This window comes from Pelobates fuscus, chromosome 2 (assembly GCF_036172605.1).
Source record: "Pelobates fuscus isolate aPelFus1 chromosome 2, aPelFus1.pri, whole genome shotgun sequence".
In the NCBI taxonomy this organism is placed as follows: domain Eukaryota; kingdom Metazoa; phylum Chordata; class Amphibia; order Anura; family Pelobatidae; genus Pelobates; species Pelobates fuscus.
In genome coordinates this window covers 111,776,469-111,797,241 of record NC_086318.1, presented here as the reverse complement: position 1 = coordinate 111,797,241, position 20,773 = coordinate 111,776,469, and the positions used below count along the sequence as shown (strand labels likewise).

The 20,773-nt window shown below is 39.2% G+C and overlaps 1 protein-coding gene across 1 annotated transcript in view; it reads right to left on the bottom strand.

Moving 5' to 3' along the window:
• Window positions 1-20,773, bottom strand: part of LEKR1 (leucine, glutamate and lysine rich 1) — a 93,782-nt gene that overhangs the window by 29,534 nt on the left and 43,475 nt on the right. The window contains exons 4-5 of the mRNA XM_063441686.1: window positions 20,061-20,246; window positions 6,489-6,570 (exon numbers count right to left, since the gene is read on the bottom strand). Coding sequence (XP_063297756.1) covers window positions 6,489-6,570; window positions 20,061-20,246 — 268 coding nt within the window. The remainder of the gene's footprint in view (window positions 1-6,488; window positions 6,571-20,060; window positions 20,247-20,773) is intronic.

The window sequence follows — 20,773 nt, the reverse complement described above, 5'->3', positions numbered from 1 at the left end:
GTTTTTCTAACATATTGTGATCATATAAAAAGCTGCTAAAAAGTTGCTGTGGTACTTTAGCTAATCGACTCTTATTATTTCATTATTATGCATGAATAACATAATATAATGTTACCAAACCCTTTTGGTAAAGTTATGGCAATGTGACATAGTATGCCAAAGCTCCATGCTTTTCTTTTGTTATGCCAGTGCTCTATTATATTACATTGTTATGCTAATGAAATGGAAGATTTCATTGGCAAAACAATGTAATAAATGTACGAAAAATATTCATAAATAGCTGTATAATGTTTTAGTGAGCGATTAAAAAAGTTATTTATTTCTATAAGCATTTATCTGGGAAATTAAGCCTTAGTTTGATACTACTATTAAAGGGGTACTCCAACCACCAATATAACTTTTGAAAGGAAACTATAGGAATCCAGACCACTTCATCTCATTCAAGTGGTCTGGGTGCAGTGTACCTGTCCCCCTCAGTCCCACAATGTAAATCATTGCAGTTTTTGAGAGTAAGACTGCATTAACTGGCTAGCTACCAGATAGCCAATAGAAAAGCTTCCTGGAGTTTCATCTAGTTTGACTCCGTAAAACATTACTGAACATCCTCACACTCTGCATGAGGACATCTAGCATTAGAGAACAACCCATAGGATAGCACTGAGCCCCCCACTGCTTGTACAGCATGTATTCCTAACACTATCGTTTTCCTTTAAGTTTCCTGCATTGTTTCTATGATTGATATCATTCGTTAAAAAGCTAGCAACTCTCAGTTGTCAATGGTTCAAAAAAACGTCACCTTTAGTGAATGGTAATTAGCAGCTGCTGTAACATTTAATGTCTCCACAGTGATTAATAGGAGACATGCTAACAGTAGTAATTACCACCAGGTCAGAACGAGTTACTAACTCAATCAACTTTACAACAGCTTCATCATGGCATAACATCGAAAGACAAGCTAGCAACTACAAACTCTCAATATATCCTACTTTTAAAAGAATGGTTTTCTCTATATTAAAGAGAGCCTCTTTGAGCATCCTATTAGAGTTGCTATGGCAACACAAACACATTCATACTATTCTAGTACGGCTGATGTTGCCACAGCGACTATAACAGGTCACTCTAAATCAGGACTCTTAAACTCAACTCTTTATACACACACACATTCCCAGATAGATGCACACACATATCTCCATATTTCTAGACACACTCCCATATACAGACAATACATACTCCCATACAGTTACACACATGTTCAGATACACACATAGGCATACACTCACACATACATATACATACAGGCATACAATCACAGATAAATACTCTGGCACAGCTCACAGATACATGCAGATTTCACTCCTGGAATAGAATGAGGAAAAGCGCAAGATGACATATGCAAGTGGTGTCTCCACTTATTTAGCACCTCTTTGTAACCTTCCAGGTGTGTAACAGAGGCATCTTTCTTCTTACAGGAGCAAAGCCTCCACTTAGGATTCGATGCACAGTGTGTGGAAAGATGGCGTGAATTTGAAGTTCCATCATGCTCCTGGCCCCATTCCACACAGTGCATTACCACTCTATAACTCTCAGAAACCCTTGCTATGTATGGATCAGCACTGTCACATTAAGTAATGGGGGGTAGGGGGGGGGGGGGGTAAAACAGCGGCCTTATTTGTATAATTTGAAAAGTGCCTTACAGACTCTACAAGCAATTGACCTGGCAATCTTACAATGCTTTTGGGTCTTTAACAATATAATGCTTTACAAAGAGAATTAGTCAATCTCCAACCTACACTGTCCCTTTAAGGTGATCAAATTAACTATCATGGACATATGAATGTGTCAACTACAAATTGCAGGTCAATTTACAGAATATCAAAATAATTTTGTACATCGTTTTTTTATTTGTTCATTTCGTCATTCAAAGCAGCAGGAACCATTGTAGACAAACCCGTAATGGCCAAGAAGCAGATTTAGATCAGTCTGCTACTTTGAATGCAACAGACACAAATGCTAATTTTAATCAATCATTGACCAGGACATAAATGAATATCCACATGGGAGGAGGCATGGCTGAGTAAGTCTGTGGGTAATATTCCCATTGTAAAACACTGTGTATTGTCTTTTTCATATGGGTTGCTAAGGAGAAGTTTGTGTATTTACACACACAGCCTCTCCTGAAGTCACGTGGGACTGTTGAGCAATATAATGAGAACATAAAATGTTATTATTGCAGCCAATTCCCATACTGTTTAATTATGCTGTGCAACAATACTTGTGCAAAATATGCTTCAATGCCATTTTTTTTGGTTCCCAGTTGCTATTCATTATGTGATATGGCATTTCCCCATCTTGAAATATTTAGAGGGAATTTTAATGATAGAATGAAAGCACCAACTCATACATCAGTGTGTTTATCATCATTATATACAAACAGAATAAAAAGCAGAGGTCCACAATTAACAAAGGTGATATGTGATAGGAAACAGTGGGAGAAAAGTCAACTGGTGAAAAATAATAATAATAAGAAGAAGAATAAGAAAAATGTTGTACGGGGAATTAGTAATGATCTGACATTGCAGAAAGATTACTGGATTCTGGGAGTGTGTAACAGCTAGTTAAAGCCATGTGTTATGGGGGAGTAGAGAAACAAGTTCATTCGCTAACCCGTCCTTGATGAATTAAAAACAAACTAAATGTTTTAGACCAAAGTAGTTGAATTAGAAAAATTCTCCAGCACAGCTATTTTTCCAGCTTTGCTATAGTGGCTTAGAATTAGTAACGTGTTTCTAATTTCGTCACAATTCCAAGCTCAGTGAATAAACCTGTTTCTGTACATTCTGGACATTTTGGTGATTGGCAGTCATTTATCATCCACACATAACATCATTTTGTCCTTTGAAGGTGGGGATGTCTTACTGCACCCTAGGTCGCAGTTGCTTATTGTGTTAACTTGTTGGCACCATGCCTCAATGCCTCACCGGGTGACTAGAGATTGTACCAAATCTATCAGGGTGCATGAAAGCTATTTAATAATACACACTTGTCTGTGTTTCTAAATTAATCATTGTTCCCATATTAACATGCAACTATTGTGTTTTTTATAATTAGAGATGTCTTCCAACATATTTCAACTTTGCTTCATCTTTCTCCTACAATAAAGAACCCCCTTCTCTAGTTATTGTGAGGAAATGGGGTGCACAGTATTATGTTCATAACTTAAAGGTCCTAGCCATTGATATAGGGTGGATATTGTAATGGACATAAATGGAGACACCCACTGCAAACCAGCATTAAAAACAATTTCACTTATTGCCTTCTATATCTATTTCTATCTATGTATATTGATTTCAAGTGTGTTGAACAGCTGAGAGTTGTCAGAGAATCATGGGAGTTGTAGTCCAACACCAGTTTGTGGACACAGTTTGACACCCCTCACTATTTAAGGTCCTGGAATATGCATCCTTTCTCTGAAGGAATGATCAGATTTGGTAGAATTAAAGGCACATCCGCCAGATTGTTGCTATGTGTTCTAAACATTTACAAGTTGTTAGGCATTCGTTCTTTGAACTCGTGCATTTAAATGAAGAGCTACTTGGAAATTCACAGAACGATCTGTATTTTGGTCAACAGGGGAAGACTGGATTTGAAAAAAAAAAATATATCTCCTGTAAGGAAGACAATAGCAAATTGATGTCTATGGATTTTACTATGGAGATAAACAAAGCCATGCAGCTCAGAACAGACAAACAAAACATGAGGACACATTCTATACACTACATAGCTTAGCAAACATACTAAATGTCACTACACTATGCATTATATAAACGGAATAGCTCTGCAGATATGTTACATGTGATATGTTATATACACTTACATACACACACAGCAGATTACTACACTCAACATATTTTACACATTGCAAACATATTACATGCCACCTTACACCTTACATATTTTAAAAAAATTCAAAACGTTTATTAGAGTTTTATGAAGTTTACAACATTGTATATTATCAAAGTATTGTATTATATAAAGGTTATGAGTGTTGATACACACAAAAGTAAAATGTATCTTATACATAGTTTATGCACAGCTAAATCAGTAGTCATCTCCACTCTATAAGGTTGTTGCCAACAGCATCCTTGTGCACCTGAGGTCCGACCAATCTTAAAAAAACTGGACATGCCGGGTCTGCGGCGCAGGGTTTATTATTGAGAAGTCTTGGGTGCTTTATATATGAGTCCATTAATCGGAGTAACCTTATATAGTCAGTTTCACATCTTATTTAGTATTCATTTTCGATAACTGTATCATTGCCAGCTGGAGGAGGGGGGCGGGGTGCTCTCTGTCAAAGAAATCCCAACCATGGTTCCCATATGGTCTGGTATAGTGCATATTTATGCATGATAGAGGAGTATAATTCCTTCATTAACCTCAAAGATTCTACCTTCTCAGTCCACTCTCTTAGAGGCTGCTTCTTGTCTTTTCCAGAAAAGCGGTATCAGTAAATTGGCTGCTGTGAGCAAATGCATGACCAGTATGTTGGTCGGTTTATGCCGTATAGCCCCAGTGAGGCTGAACAATATAGCTTTGGGATCTAGGGGTGCAAGAGCTTTGGTAATGACTTTACACAGTTTAGTGATTTTAACCCAGGTTTTGATAGTAGGGCATGTCTACCATATGTGAGCTAGAGTGCCTTGCGGTTGTTGGCATCTCCAAAAAGCGGTCAGGTGTAGTCGGGAAGAATCTGTGTACGTGTGATGGTGATTAGTGCCACCTATCTATTCGTTTGTAGTTGCTCTCTTGTATGTTGTAGCTAATAGAGGATTTATGGATTTGTCTGAAAGAGACTGGCCATTCTTTTAGGGACATTTCAATGTTGAGGTCTGTGGACCATGCCTGGGCAAATCAAGGAGGGTTGTCTGTGTAGTCCTGTTGTAGTAGCTCGCTAAAGAGGGACAAATGTTTACGTGAGAGCAAATGGGTTGTGCAGTGAGTCTCAAAAGCGGTCTGTATTTGTGGGTTCATAGTTAGGTTTGGTTTGGAGTTCAAGAAATGTAAGAGTTGGTTGTACCGAAATGTTTGCAGTGAGGACGAAGTGTCCGTGGACACAAAGTCTTTAAAAGGACAAATGCTTGATATAGTTCCTAGGGCGAGGTATGGGGATGTGTGAAAAGACTTGTATGCAGATGGGTGTCATCCCTGAAGAGAATGAAGGTTTTAGGGATAGGGGATGGAATGGTGATGGGTGTAGGGCTATTGGTTTTGATTGCAGGGTCCCTTGCCAGACTTTTAACGTGGGTAGAATGGTTGGGTGTATACTATGTTGCGGCCATACTAACGGCTTCCCTGACTTATGCCAAGAGATGGTGTAAATGGGAACCTGAAACATAGTCGCCTCGATGTGTACCCATTGTTTCGTCGTAGTAGGGTTTGACCACTCATAGATTCTCGTTAAGACTACTTTTTGCAATATTTCGACGTCATATAGCAACCTTGGATGTTTGGATGCCCAGATGAAAGAAGTAAATTGTTGTCTTAACTCTTTGAAGTAGGATTTAGGAAGGAAAATTGGTAGGGTATGTATGAGGTACAATAGCCGGGGGAGAACATTCATTTTTAAAATGTTAATCCTGCCTAGCCAACCAAATTGAGATAAATCCCAGCTGGAGAGGTCACGTGAGATCTCCTGTAACAGCGGGGGGGGAGTTTAATTCGTAAAGGTGGTCTAAAGAAAATAGGAGCTGCCCATTAGTGTTAATGTGTTTATTTTGCTAGCTAGTTATTTAATGGTTGATATGCTCTGTGGTGTACCAAGTGGGGAGCACACTAAACGCAGTTCATCCAGGCTGGACCATGGCAGAAGCTCTGACCCATCTGCAACTCTCCTCTGCTTAATATCTCAGTGCAGCTCCAAAAGACAGAGATGGAAGTGGGGTGTCAGGATTGACACAAAATTATGGGGTCTGGAGAGAGATGCAAGGAGTGGTCATGGGGGGAAACAAGAAAAAGACACCTGGTGGGTCTGAAGAGAGACATCCAGGAGAATCAAGAGAGAGATGCCCAGAGGAAGAGAAAGAAGAGAGTTGCCCAGGAGGGTCAGGAGACAGTCAATCAGGAGGGTCAGGAGAGAGGCAAATATGTAGTTGAAAGATGCAAGTGGAGAGGAGGGGGTCAGGAGAGGCACTCAAAGTGGCATTAGGAGAGAGACACACAAGAAGGTGAGTAATGCGTGGGATAGGCATAAGGCTATCCTAACTATAAGATAAGGCCAGGGACTAATGAAAGTATTTAGAAAATTGGGCAGACTAGATGGGCCGAATGGTTCTTATCTGCCGTCACATTCTATGAGTAGGGGTCAGGAGAGACACACAGAGGGTAAAAGGCCTTGACAATGCAGTTATTTTAAAATGACTGGTCCAGACATGTTATGTTGTTTAGTTGGCCAATCTAACTTTATGTTAAATAATAAACGATATTCTGCTTACGTGGAGATTTCTCTGTAATGTTCGGTTTCTTTTTTCACATTATGAAAATCCAGTTCTACTGCCTCCAACTGCTGCTGTAAATCTATATAAAAGAAAACAGTTATAATAGGGCTGTTGGACTATATAATTATACATCATTACAAACTGATGGTAAATAGAAAAAAAGGACAGACATCTCATCATACAGCTAAACAGCATACCGATACTGATACTATGCCAAAATAAGCAGGTGTACAAGTTTCTGCTTGCTACGTGATCAGTTGAGCCCTATATTTGTTATATAAGAATTGCACTACTAATTCTGCTGAAGGGACACACTGAGTTTTTACATAGAAATGTGAAACAGAAAACAAATAGCATGGCTGAGAATCACATCAGTTGCAGTTCACATCATCTTGAAGGCTTAAAGTGATAAAAAAACAAAAACAAACAAAGAATGGGTAGTAAGTGGATTGGCGGTGATATTGGTATCTGTGTGTGTGTATGTTTGTATGTATGTATCGATGTGGTGAATGTGGTTATAACGATCTCAGGATGGCATTACGTGACTGACTTCATCACACAGCACGTGATGACGCCGAACGAAAGACCACCAGGTGGAAGGAGCTACAAGGCGCCAGAATTGGAGCAAAAATCTATTTCCTCTTTGCCCAGAAAAAAAGAAGGACATGGAGACAGAACTGTATGCACCTGGAAGAAATTGAGGTTGAAACGCGGTGTGCCATACAAATGTATGGTGAGTGCGGTTGTGGGGAACACCACATAACGATCTCAAGACGGCATTACGTCACTGACGTCACCACGCTGCACGAAAGACCGCCAAGTGGGAGGAGCTACACAGCGCCAGAATCGCGCGAAAATTTATTTCCTGTTTGCCCAGATAAAAAAGAAGGGCATGGAGACAGGACTGTATGCACCTGGAAGGTTGAAACGTGTTGTGCCTGCAATTATGTGCCAAATTTTTGTTTTATTTGATTTGTTTCAACTTTGATTTGCAAGTAAAATTATTTTATACTCTATTACTCTGGAGAATTATTTCATCAATAAGGAAGATTGGATCAGGAGTGGGGCAGATCACCTAACGAGTATATGAAACCACCACCTTTACAGCCAGAGCCTCCTATACATGGCTTTGAGTATTGTGAGGGACCCATTACCTCTGATTTTTAATCTGATATTTTTAAAACAATATAATGCTTTGTGTGCTTTTATGTTTTTTTTACAGTTATTTACAGAAAATGTGTAATGTATAAAAACTTGGTTTTACTCACTATCCATACTTGTAGATTTGCACCCCCTATCCGTTTCTATTTATCAATTGAAGGCTTAAAGGGTAACTGTTATTAAACCTCTTTAAAATCTTAACATCTTTATGTTATATCTCATGTTATTATATACCATCTCCTAATTTTTTTTTAAATTCCAGTATATTGATATTTTTTAAGAAATTACTTGCCTACCTTTCCCACGCCCATCTTTCTGTTCCTTAGGTCAGACTGTGAGTTAGAAAAGATAGATATCAGGTGTATTAAATAACAAATATTTGGGACTGGCAGCTACATACATACACAAGCGTCTAAAATTGAGTGGTAGCTCAAAAAAGTATAAAGAAGTATGTGCGCTCAAGAATGAATATGTCAAAAAAATGACTATTGTATTTACTGTGATTTAACACTTATACAATAAATAGATATATTTATTTAAAAAATCAAACAAAACATTGAATAAGTAAAAAGTCACAATGTGTGCACGGATCCACTTTGGTGAACAATGTATCAATCAACTTTCTTTATAGAATATGTAACACAATACAAAGTGTAATATAGATACTAATCTGTCACCTAACTCTGCATAGAGAGTACAAAGTATCACATACGGTATCAGAAGCAGCTGCCAAAAAAACAAATAGAAACCTATATATAAAAAATAAAACTATAATGCATAAACAATAATAAAAAGTACCTGCCTCAGTGTGGGCCCCCCACCGAGGTAATAGAGGAAAAAAAAACCCAGAAAAGAGGAAGGGTATTGAAGAGGATTCTATGCCGCCGGTATCCGACCCACTTCAAAAGGGGTCTGTCGAGGAACGGTGATATGCACCGCGGTCGGGATCTTCGAAAAAGACCGCGGTGAACGTTGTAGCAGACCACTCACACAGGCACCTGGTGAGTCACTCACAAAATGACTATGTATATATACCGCGGTCGGTGTCTTCTCAAAAGACCGCGGTATAGTTGAAATGGAGCAGCCTTGAATGTATAGCCGTCAGTCCCCGGCTTCACTGTGAGTTACCCCAGCCAGACTGTGAGTTACCCCAGCCAATGTTCACTATTATGCAAAATTTTTCTTGCCTTTTTTCCCCATTTTTCTTATTAATCTGTATACATACACACACACACACTTATACTTATTACAAAATAATGCACCCTGATGCAATATTACCAGATGCAATATTTTCTCTTTTAGTAATTACAAAACATTGCAACAGTTTTCCTGTAAAGGATCAGTGGTCTGGGTGCAGTGTTCCTGTTACTTTAACCCTGAAATGTTAAACGTTACATTTTTTAGAAACGGTAATGCTTTCATTGCAAGGTTAACACACCTCACCGCAGACACTTCCTGCTGCAGCAACAGCAAGTAAAACTTGGCCACATGACTGCACTGATTCAATGTTTTCCAATACGGAAACTTAATGTGCACTCGCCAATCATGCTCATTGGGTCCCAAATGCTCCTTTAGGAGTAGCACTAGATTGAACTAGTAGTGGCTATACATCCTTGATGACGTCGTTGGAGGACGAGAGGTAAGCAGCGCAGGGAGCCTCAGCGCTGGAAAAACACCTATTTTTCAACTTTATTATGCCAAATAGCAGAGAGGGGGATCACCAACTCTGGGACAGAAACACTAAGTTGTTATGAATAAACTTTTGTATTCTTAATGCTTTATTGTTTCTTTAATATATCTTGATGCACAGGGGGTGATTCGTTTTATTGTATAGAGAGAGTTCTAGATGCATGGAATAGCCATTCGGGAGTGGTGGTAGAGATACAGCAGCAATTTTGAATCAGCAGACAACATGGATGAGTAGGCTTTTGTTTGCTGTTTCAATATCTATTTTCATGTCCTATCTACCCATTGAGTAGACATGAAGAATATTTGGAGATTTTAGAGCAAGTAAAAAGAATTACAGCTGTATGCCTGGATATAATGCTATGCGTATTTAGTGTCATTGACACAGATGGATTTCAATGTTCTTGAAATGAAAATTAAGGAATTTAATTTGGGTACATCCACAGAAAAATCAATGCTGTAAGATAAACAGCAAACATTGTTCTGTCTTAAATCAAACAATCTCCTACTGGTATATTCCTTGGGACTAACTTTAGTCACCCATCTCATGTGTTTTATATAGGGTATATCTTTGCTATTTATTGGCGAATGCCAATGATATGACTACTTATGGTTAGAAACACTTCCACAGAGCTAGCTTTGAATTGCTCCCTGTAAAATATCATGCCCATATTTAAAATCCAAATAAAGCAATATAAAAAAATATATATATTTATTCAAGGTCATAGAACTTATACTGGGCAGAAAACAATGACAGAAGAGTGTCTGTTTAAACATAAAAAAATAAGAAACTATTGTAAAAATCACAATTTTAAATATGATGCCAGAAAATTTAAAGTGATCAATCTACTAACGTGCGTTTTCAATATTATACACACAACTCAGAATAAACAAAAAGGGGCAATATTTGTAATACAAGAATTCCTCTACTCTAGGGTTGATTGTCATTTTGTACCAAAAAGTATTGTCACTGTAGCTAAAATAAGGTGTATATATTAAAGATCTTTATCATGGATTGCAAGCTGGCTTCTAATGAGCTCATCCAAGCTGGTTTCTAATAGGCAGGTAACGTTGGCCCCGATAAAACTCTGGGAAGTGTATTGGGGTGTCAGAAGGACTTGCAGGGAAAGGTGGATTTATGTTTGACCATGTCGGCCAGGGTTTCCTGGTCAAAAACCTTGAGATGGAAGTAGAGTAAAAAATATATAGAATGAACCTGTACATTCCACAAAACTCCTTTGTAACTTACTCTTCCGATATGACATTAACCTTTAAGGTGCTGCACTACAGAGTCTCAGGAGTAACTGTTTAGGTACCAATATTGAATAACCCTTAGAGTTTTCCCATTTTTTTTGTTTCAGGTTGTTCAAAGGGTTAACGCTTTTTTTTTTTTTTTTTTTTTTATAATTCTTTATTTTTGTTATGCAAAGAGGTTAACATATTAGCCTGCAGTGCCACAACAGCAGCAGCAGGCATAACAAGGTATTTAGTGTAACAACATATGAGTGAATTGCACCTTTTGTTAGGTAAACATAGTCATACTAGTCCTGTTATCAGGTATTAAGGTAAGTAGTGAGACATAGCTAGGATTTGTGCAGTGACTGACTATTTCAGATTGTAAAGTTCAAACAAGGGAAAGACATCTTGCTAACTATAAATTAAGACATGAACCTATAATATAATAAAATTAAGTAACATAGTTATATAGTACAGTTATGGCGTTTCGGTTAGGTAACTTCAGTTTCTGGTATGCCTGTAAAATGACCTATGGTTGTGGGCGGCCAGGTGTCCATCCGGCGTCAGGCTTATATGTCGTGTGGCTTGTGTGATGTACACCGGGCCACCCCACTGTTGTTATAGTCGTGCGAGGGTTGAGTGTGTGTGGCCGTCGGGTTCGGTTGGTCCCCAACCTTTTGCACTTAACCGATGTCAGTGAGGGACAGCTACGCAGGTGAATTAGGTTATGCAAATAGTTTAGGTGGTCAATTAACAACTGGCACTTACTGCCCTGTTAATCACTTCCATAGACTGGGAATAATAAGTGTTCCCAATGCTGAGATTAGACGTGTGTTGGGCTTAGTCGTTATGTCCCCCATGCGTCCGTGCATGGGGCTGGGCCGTTATCGTGGCGGAGTCTGTTGCCTGCTAGTATGTGGGGAGGGAGGAGTGTCACCTACTCTCTTACACCCAGGTTGGTGGGCTGGTTCCCGTTCCCGTAAGCTTACATGTCCGGGGCAGGGCAGGAGGCATTGTGTCTGGTGTATTTACTCCTCTCTGTGTGTGTGCTCTCCCCCTCCACCCTCCGACCTACCGTCCGCTAGGTCAAGTTGTGGGTTCCCTTCCCTCTGTGCCCTTACACCCCGCATCTGAGCCAACACATACAGTCATCTTTCATAAACTTCACAAAGTCCAAAAACGATCAACTGTTGGCAGGTTGAGATGTGTATTTCACGTTGTCTGACCGGCGTTGTTAGGGGTTCTGCCGCCTGGTAGCACCTCCGCCATCTCTCATCTCATTGTCCCTGTCTTCTGGTAGCTTGGTTGCCGTGTGTCTCTGGGCACTGGCCCTCTGCTGTGTCAAGGGTTGATTGGGCTGAGGGGGCAGCTGGAGTCGCTGCAGAAAGTCTGCTGGGTCCTCAGTGGCCGATAGGACATGGATCTCCTCCCCTCTTGGCACCACCAGGGTACCCAGGACTCCCCATCGGTACCTGATGTTGTGTTCCCTCAGGAGCTTGGTGATGGGCAGGAACTTGCGTCTGGCTAAGAGCACTGAGAATGGTAAGTCCGCGTATACCGTTATCTTGTTGGCATCTACCAATATACTGGGGCTCTTCCTGGAGCAGGCCATGATGGCTGATTTTGCTGATGCGTCTCGGGTTACGGCAATTATGTCCCTAGGAGCGTCCGCTGGGGCGGTCGGAGCCTTCCTGATCCTGAAGGCCGATACAAATAGCGGTGAGTCTCCCGCTCGTTTGACCCCCATTGCCTGTGTCACCTTGTGGGCGAAGTCCAGCAGGGAGTCCGGGGTCACCGTTTCTGGTGCTCCCCGGATCCGGACGTTCCTCCTACGGTGTCTCGCCTCCAGCGATGCCACCGTACGTGACAGGTTGTTAACCTGCTGTGTGAGGGCTTCCACCTGTGCTTGGGTGTCTGCCTGTCGCTGTTCCCGGGTCGTCTCTCTGGATTCCACTGCTGTAATCCGCTGCCGCAGCCCGCCAATCTCCGTCTGTACTCCTGCCAGATCTGCCTTCCATAAAGCTCTCAGGTCCTGGAGGAGTTTTTTTATGTCCCCTTTCGTGGAGGGAGAGGCATCAGAGTCCGATTCTGCCTGCAGGTATACTCCGCTGGTAGGTCGGGGCAAATCCTCCCCATCTATTGATTCACTGGAGTCGCTGGAGCCGCATGGTCTGCTCGGCGCCATTTTGCTGCGGGCCTGTGACCGGTCAAAGGAGAGTCTGATATCGGAGTAATTTGCGCTCTCCGGACGGGCGTTTTTTTTGTTTTTTCTCCCCATTATACTCTAGAAGGTAGTGAGGCGTGCTTGGGCTCGTTTTCAAGGTAATTTAATTGTAAATCAGCCGTTCTTTAGGGATTTAGAGCCGGAGCTAACCACCTGCACGTCTGCTCTGGATCTCAGCTAGCCACGCCCCCCCCCGGGTTAACGCTTTATGTGCACATAAAGGGACCTTATTTTTTAAAATTAATTCTTCATGAGTCTCACTAATCATAGTCCCACTAACTAATTTTTAGCTGGAGGGGTAGCTTCCATCACTTACACCTCACAACATATCAAGTGGAAAAAGGACACATTAATTTTAGGTGTGTGAGTGGGGGTGTGGCCACGGGCAGGGTTGTTTTGAGGAAGTTTAGGTGAATTACTAACAGCAATTTATACAACTAAAATAATTTACAACAAGAACAATGTATCTTGATGTCTCAACACATTTTTTCCATTTTAAAGACACATTACTGGGAGTATAATTGTTGTGGAAATCCCATGAACGCAGGCACAAGAACAATATGGAACTCCAAGAAAAGAGGGACAACTGGGAGGTATGCTAAACCAAATAGGGACCACTGGGAGGTATGCTCAGGGACACAAGGTCTCTGTGTAAGAAACTAGTAAGGTTCTGTTACACGCACATTTCTGCTTATTGATTTATTTGCGTTAATGAGATTAACACTCTCAGTGTGACATGGCGCTCTAAACCTGGTCTAGATGCGAAACACCAGCTATTTAGGTATGTGATCTGCCCTGTATGTGTTCTCCACCCCCCATTGTTACCTGCTTAAACATTATCTGCTTGCCCATGGGGGCGTTATCCACAGCAGCCCCTGTGGTATGTAATGCATATTGATATTGTACCGTGATGCACACTGTTATACTACTCTCTTGCACTAATAAAAAACGATAAATGAGAAAAAAAAAGTTATCTGCTTGAATTTTTTTAGGTATATTTTTCTGTTTATATTACTTTATTTTTCACCAATAAATGAATAATGTTTTTTTATTCCAGTTGGACTTTGTGAGCGTTGGAGCGCAAGGGCCCATTTTCTCTCGAGAAGGGAAAACGTAAGGAAAGTGTTATCACCCTATCTGCTCCACCCACTGGACTCAACCATTCCAAGTGCAAATGTCACTTTGTGGGTGTCTTCAAAAATCATGCAAAGAGCCCACAAGTGACAGCGTAGCTCTAAATCTCCAAATATGAATGCAAAAATAGTGGTAGATCACTGTTCAGCAAAATAGGGACAACATTATGAGAATCTACTGAGGAATTACAAGTTATTAAAATTGCTTAAATAAAACCTACACATACATTTGCAGATAAGGAAATAAACCATTTAATCTTACTTGTTTCTGTGCATCTAGTGTTATTCAACATCAGTTCGAGACACAATAAACACCTAGCAGATGAGTTAGTTTGTAGCATTACCTACACGTTCCTACTAGGTTCCTCTGCTCCCTACAGGCTCCTCTCAAATTTTGTATTTCCTCGTCCAAATGAATCCTTGAAAAGCGACTGAGCCATGAAGGTATATGCATAATTGTTTTTGAAACATCTAATGCCGGGGTTGTTAAACTTGTGGTATGCCAATAACGGCACTCAAAAATGTAGCAGCTGCTAACAGTATTTTTTATTTTTGGAGCCATGGCTCCCTGGTCCATAGTTATTTCTAGTCCTAATGTGACATTACAAAATAATTTAAAATTAAATGAAAAAAGGAGGGGGCAGGGCCTAACACTCATGGCAACCAGATGTGCTGAGCTTGAGCTCCTCGTCTGGCCTTAACATTTGCCCGTCTTTTAGCCTTTCTATGCTCCTGTTCTGCACCCGGTGGAAACTTACTGAAGCCCTGACCGGGCCAGTTTACATGGAGGTGGCTGGGAGACGAGTTTGATGCAGAAACAACTGGAAGAGATTGTGCGGCCTAGTAGACCTGTGAAGCGGGAGGGATGGCTGCTCTCCCAGTTTAGAGGTCCTGGACACACACTGAATTCTCCTATTGCCCGTTTGCCCCCTCCCTGGACCGGTGGGGGTTATACCGGTTCCTACCAAGCAAACTCTCATCTTCACATCGTTCCTGGGCAAATCAACGTCGTAGGTAGCAGTCTCCCATGTGGTCTCACAAAAATGGTTGACGGCGGCACAGCAGTTCCATTTGTAGAGAAATTGAATCCGTTGTTGTGGCGTACTGATGATGGCAATGAGGTGTCCTGATGATATTTTGATGGCTTTCGTTTTTTTTTGCACATATGCTGAATAATCACCACAAATACCAGTTCAATATAATGATGTGTGGAAGCAATGTAAAAATGTTACCAATTCCTCATTAACGAATTAAAGAAAATAAAACACACATAAGAACTGTAACCACAAAATGACATAACAATAATACAGCAAATACAGAGGTACACTATAACAGAAAATTATTTAAATAATGTCTACTCATCCAAAAAAAAGCATATATCACACTATATGTTTTCTATCAAGCACCCTTATTTGGAGTCAGGAATCCATCTTGCCAGTCCATCACCGATAGGGGCACACTAGAGCCATGATGGGATTTGTGAATCACCTCAGTACGTTTTATCGCAGCTTGACATTCACAATAACTATGGCTACAAATAATATATAATAAATAATGACTAAAACACTCTTGCAGAGAGTAGTTGTAAAAGGAAAGTTTTAAATTGGTCAAAAGAGGTAAATGGAGTGGCTTCAGGATTCTGTCCTGTGCCCACTTCTCTTTAAACGGTTTATACATTATCTTGAAGTGGGTGTTGAAATACACGTGCTGGTGCAAGTCATGCATATTAACAAAGAGATGATTTTTCTCTTTAATGAATGTATACTTGAAAACATATATTGTAATTTTCTTACATTTAAAATAGTTTTTTTTTTTTTTTTTTTAAACATGGCATTAACTTTTCAGTCCTATACGGGAGTGCCATACAGTTTGGCTCCCAATAAAGCACGGGTAAGCCAGGTAATTTAACACTGTAGAAGAAAGGAACATATTTACTGTATTGTCCTAATATTTTGGGTATGGAAAACGTGTTGTGTTAGGACAAACTGAAGCAAATTTCAATAGAACTATTCTATGCATTCTGCCAAGGAAAAATGATATATATCCCATTACTATTGTCCTAAATAAATTATTATCCGCGTTGGAAAGAATTGCTAATTATTTCGAGAGACAATATATCTTTAGAGCTATTGTTAAGTCAACATGGAATGTGGGTGGAATATGGATTAAGTCACTACATCATTTCTTTAGTGGGAAATCCTTCAATTATTTTTTCTTTTGTTTGTTTGCAAAGCTTTCATTCACTGAAAATTCCTGACATTCAGTTAATCTGAAAAATACATGAATATACCTATCAAAAAAGACAGGCAATTCTTCCTAAATTACACACAGATGTGAGATCGAACACATGGAAAAAGTCTACCGGGGTAATGATATTCTCATTCATGTGACTTTCTTTCTGTACTTCTTAGAGATTAAGGGGTAAGTGATTCAGTGGGGAAAGACAAAATGAGCTGATGGTGTATCTGCACATGAAAAGAACTGCTGAAGAGATATTGTTTGAAAGTCATATGTTTTTCAGCACATTGTGCAATCATATCAGAGATTCAAAAGCATTCATGAAAATGTGGAGCTGAAAGGCTTTTCAGACTTTGTAACTCAGACACAGAATAGAAGTGCTTTTATGGTGGAACATAGTATAGAGAGAGTGTGGTAATCCAGACAGCATTTGTCTGCAATGTCTGCATGCGTTTCATATAAAAATAAAATAAATTACTCCCAGTCGTGATATGGTCATTTCTGCTTTGTTTTATCAAACGGAGGCGCCGTGCTTGTACGAAAAGATTGATTTGGTTTAAACTGACATCAATTTGGCAGCTGCTTTTAAATGGCATCTTGTCAAAGCACTAGAGGAATTACCGTGGCATCTTTCAAAACGTTACATCCGTTCAGGCTTTTGTAGAGGGAGCTTCAAGGGCAGGGATTTGAGACGAATACTGGTAAATATTACAGAAACATGACGGTAATTGCGAAAATAGAACAGAAGTGTGCGTTATTTACGAATGATGTCGGTTTGCTGGGCAGAGCCAAAATGTGTAATTAACTTATGCTGTCATATATTTACCTCTCTTTTTGCTCTGAGGTATGTGATCTCCAGCTGTTCAGCCACAAAATGACACAAGGCTCATGACTTCAACACACTATTTACACGTTACAAAGTCACACGAAGGCCATGACCGCACGGTGCATATGGGAAGTTGAGAGATTCGTAAAACAGCAAAGAAAAAAAAAATATTAATCATTTCAATAGCTATGTAATGCTATTGAACTGTGACAGCCTGGAGGTCTAGCCTTTACTGAAAAAAAGGTTGCCTTTTAAGTGACTTATACATATATAGCACTGTTTGACTTAAACAAATATTTTGAACGTCTCATTTCCTCAGTTAGTTGCATTTTGATTTTCTGTTAAGAAATTATTCAGTGAGAAACCACAAAAAGGGTTGTTTTTCTACATTTTACCCGAACGTTGTGTACAGCGTTGGTTAAGATGATCTGTATCTGGCAACAATTACGGATAAGATATCCACCCAGATGTGACCAAAGCACTTGTGTTGTTGATTACTCACGAAGATGGATTACTTAAAATATATTCGTTCACAATATTAAAAACAAAACATCTATTTTTATTTAATTTGTACATTTCTTGTAGAACAGATTCTGTACATAAACAGTGTAAACTCTGTTGTCGATTACAAGCTGGATTTGTTAACTTAGGTTCTGTTAACATATCAAAAACCAATACATTTTTACTATTACTTTTTTTTGTAAAAGGTATTTTTTCAAAACTTGGAATTAAAATGGAATTGTCACTTCTTTCTAATTTACACCATTTAATAAAACATTGAAAATTACCTTTAATTTATGTTAACCTTTTCTCATGGGTTATTTATAATAATAAAAAAAAAAAATAATTAGAAAATAAATAAATAAATAAAAAAATATATATATACACATACAAAGCAATAGGTGGAGCCGCTAAGATCTTTGATAATCTGTAAAACACATTAGTATATACAAATAGCGTAGTATGTCTATACTAGACAATGTAAAAGATAAATGGTAGTAGTGTCAATCACAATGTTGGAGTCATACCATCATATGACTCTCTTAGTATGTTCCTTTGGACCATTCAAGGGTTGTCCAGACCCTTTTGAAGTCAGGATCCTGGTATTCTCCTTTTGATTCTCCTATTTGGTATTCCAAAATAAGGTTTGTGGGAGATTAGGATTATATCCAAATGGATTATTTGGATATAATCCTAATCAAGAACATTTCAGAGACTATTTATTTAATTAGTCTTTAGTTCCTGTACTCAAAACCAGCTGTTTCTGGTATACATTTACATATTTTCTTTTATTTTTATCACAATACTTTTAAAGCAACATCTGGATCTCCCACAAACCTTATTTTGGAATACCAAATAGGAGAATCAAAAGGAGAATACCAGGATCCTGACTTCAAAAGGGTCTGGACAACCCTTGAATGGTCCAAAGGAACATACTAAGAGAGTCATATGATGGTATGACTCCAACATTGTGAGTGACACTACTACCATTTATCTTTTACATTGTCTAGTATAGACATACTACGCTATTTGTATATACTATTGTGTTTTACAGATTATCAAAGATCTTAGCGACTCCACCTATTGCTTTGTATGTATATTTTATGTTTCTATGGTGGTGTAGGGGATTCCACATTATAGGTGTTACAGTGGAAGAAAGAAAGCAGGCAGCTCTATGTTAAATTTATTATATATATATATATATATATATATATATATATATATATATATATATATATATATATATATATATATATATTGGATTTAGCAAATAGTATCACGATCCAGTTCCCCTCCGGCATTCATTGGCAGAGCAGGCACTGAACTTTCCTCATATTTTGGCTCCCGGCATCACAGAGGGCGCGCGAGGGAGGAGCTGCACCCTCGACGCCCACACTGCCACCTGCCTCCTCCCCTCCGGCATTCATTGGCAGAGCAGGCACCTGCCATCGGGGTAAGCAGGTGCCTGCTCTGCCATACTGAAGTGCAGCGTCGGGGTCGCCCTGAGGTGGTCAGATGGCCGGTGCCCTAGGCGAATGCTTTGTTCGTCTAACGGTTGCGCCAGCCCTGCACTACAGTTGCATTGGGACAGTAAGCCCCTTGATGCTCAGTAACAATCCTAATAGATAAGAGTGTCTGTGGCTGGCAGACATCTCAGAACTGTAGTTTCACAACAACTAAAGAGATGTATTTTGGCCACTACTAACTTGTAGAATAATACATTTTATGAAATGCACATCTGATTACATCCCTCAGTGATGTATATTCCATCATTTATTGCTAATTTGGATTGTAAGGCCAGAGGTAAGTGCTTTAATGGCAGTGTTAATGCGTATTAGCAATGTGTAACCTCATTGACCTTATGACAACCCCACATTGATCAACTGTTTCCACTTCATACAGTTACATTAGAAAATAAATTGATTCTTTGAATACATTTTCCTGATATGGTTGATATGAGATCACAGGAATCGACATGTATAGGAGGATTGACATATAATTAAGGGATTGTTTTTGTATCGACATGAAGTGCTACACTACATACTCCTAAACATTCCATGGTCTAGCAAACCCATGGCAGGATGTGGGTGAGAGCTGGTATGTATTGTTGCATACTCTGATCCTCTGAGAAACAGGGCACTGGGATCTCCAAACTGTGATCCTTAATGCTTAATATGGAATATTTGACAGAATACAAAATGTTACATTTTATCTCCCGGAGAGTTTTGCATTAGGGCTTAAATGGCAACATCACTCCTCAAGGCCTACAATAGGATGTCTTGACACATATAGCTCAGCTCATTACAGAAAAAAAAATGTATACTTAGTTGGACAAATTTCCATTGGCTGTGTAATTCAATGTCATTGCTTATTTTATAAACCATGGTTGGACTTTAATTATTGCATTATAACACAAGTATTCCCCTACAGCAATGCTTCCACTCACCACTATTGACAAAATCACTGATCTTCGCATTTTTTTTTACCCGTATGAAAAAAAGATTCCAAGTCAGCGGTGCTCCTTAAACGGTTTATAGTGCTTAGAAAATATAAAAATTGCTCACCCACTGTTTGCTTTTGCAGGTCATGACATTTAGTTTTCAACTCGTTTTCGATCTGACGCGAGGCTTGAAGTTCCTGTGATGCTAACACAAAGGAATCGGATGCGGTTTGTAGAGGTTTCATCTGGTTTTGAAGGGATATATTATCTGCCTGGGCTTCAGCAAGGTGTTTGTTAAGCCTGAATACTTCTAAAGAGATAGAGGAATAATATTTTAGGCCGTATGTAGCGGTTCGTTGAAAAGAATAACAATTTTTCTATCACAGCATTGTTTATCTATTTATAAGGCACATGACTAATTCATACATTTTGTAATTAGACATTTTTAAAATAACTGAAATAATTTATTATATGTTATCTGTACTGTTCTCTCTTAATGTCAGAAAGTATAGTTTTCAAACACTTGACAACCACAAATATATAAAACATTAATATCTGTGGCAAGCACACATGGACTGTTTCATCAAAAAGTACTAGTGCATTCTTTCCACAAATTTACGCAAATTTCAATTTAGTTTTAGTCAGTCTTTTGACTAAAAAGTCATTTTAGTTTTAGTCATATTTTAGTCACCTGAATTGTTTTATTTTTAGTCGACTAAATCTCCAGTAGATTTTAGTCAACACAACTAAATCCAATGGGTTTAATTAAAGCCGGTCTCTTTTGCCCTTCCCCAGCCCCTCTGTGTCTCTTTGTGTTCCCTCAGCCCCCATTTGTCT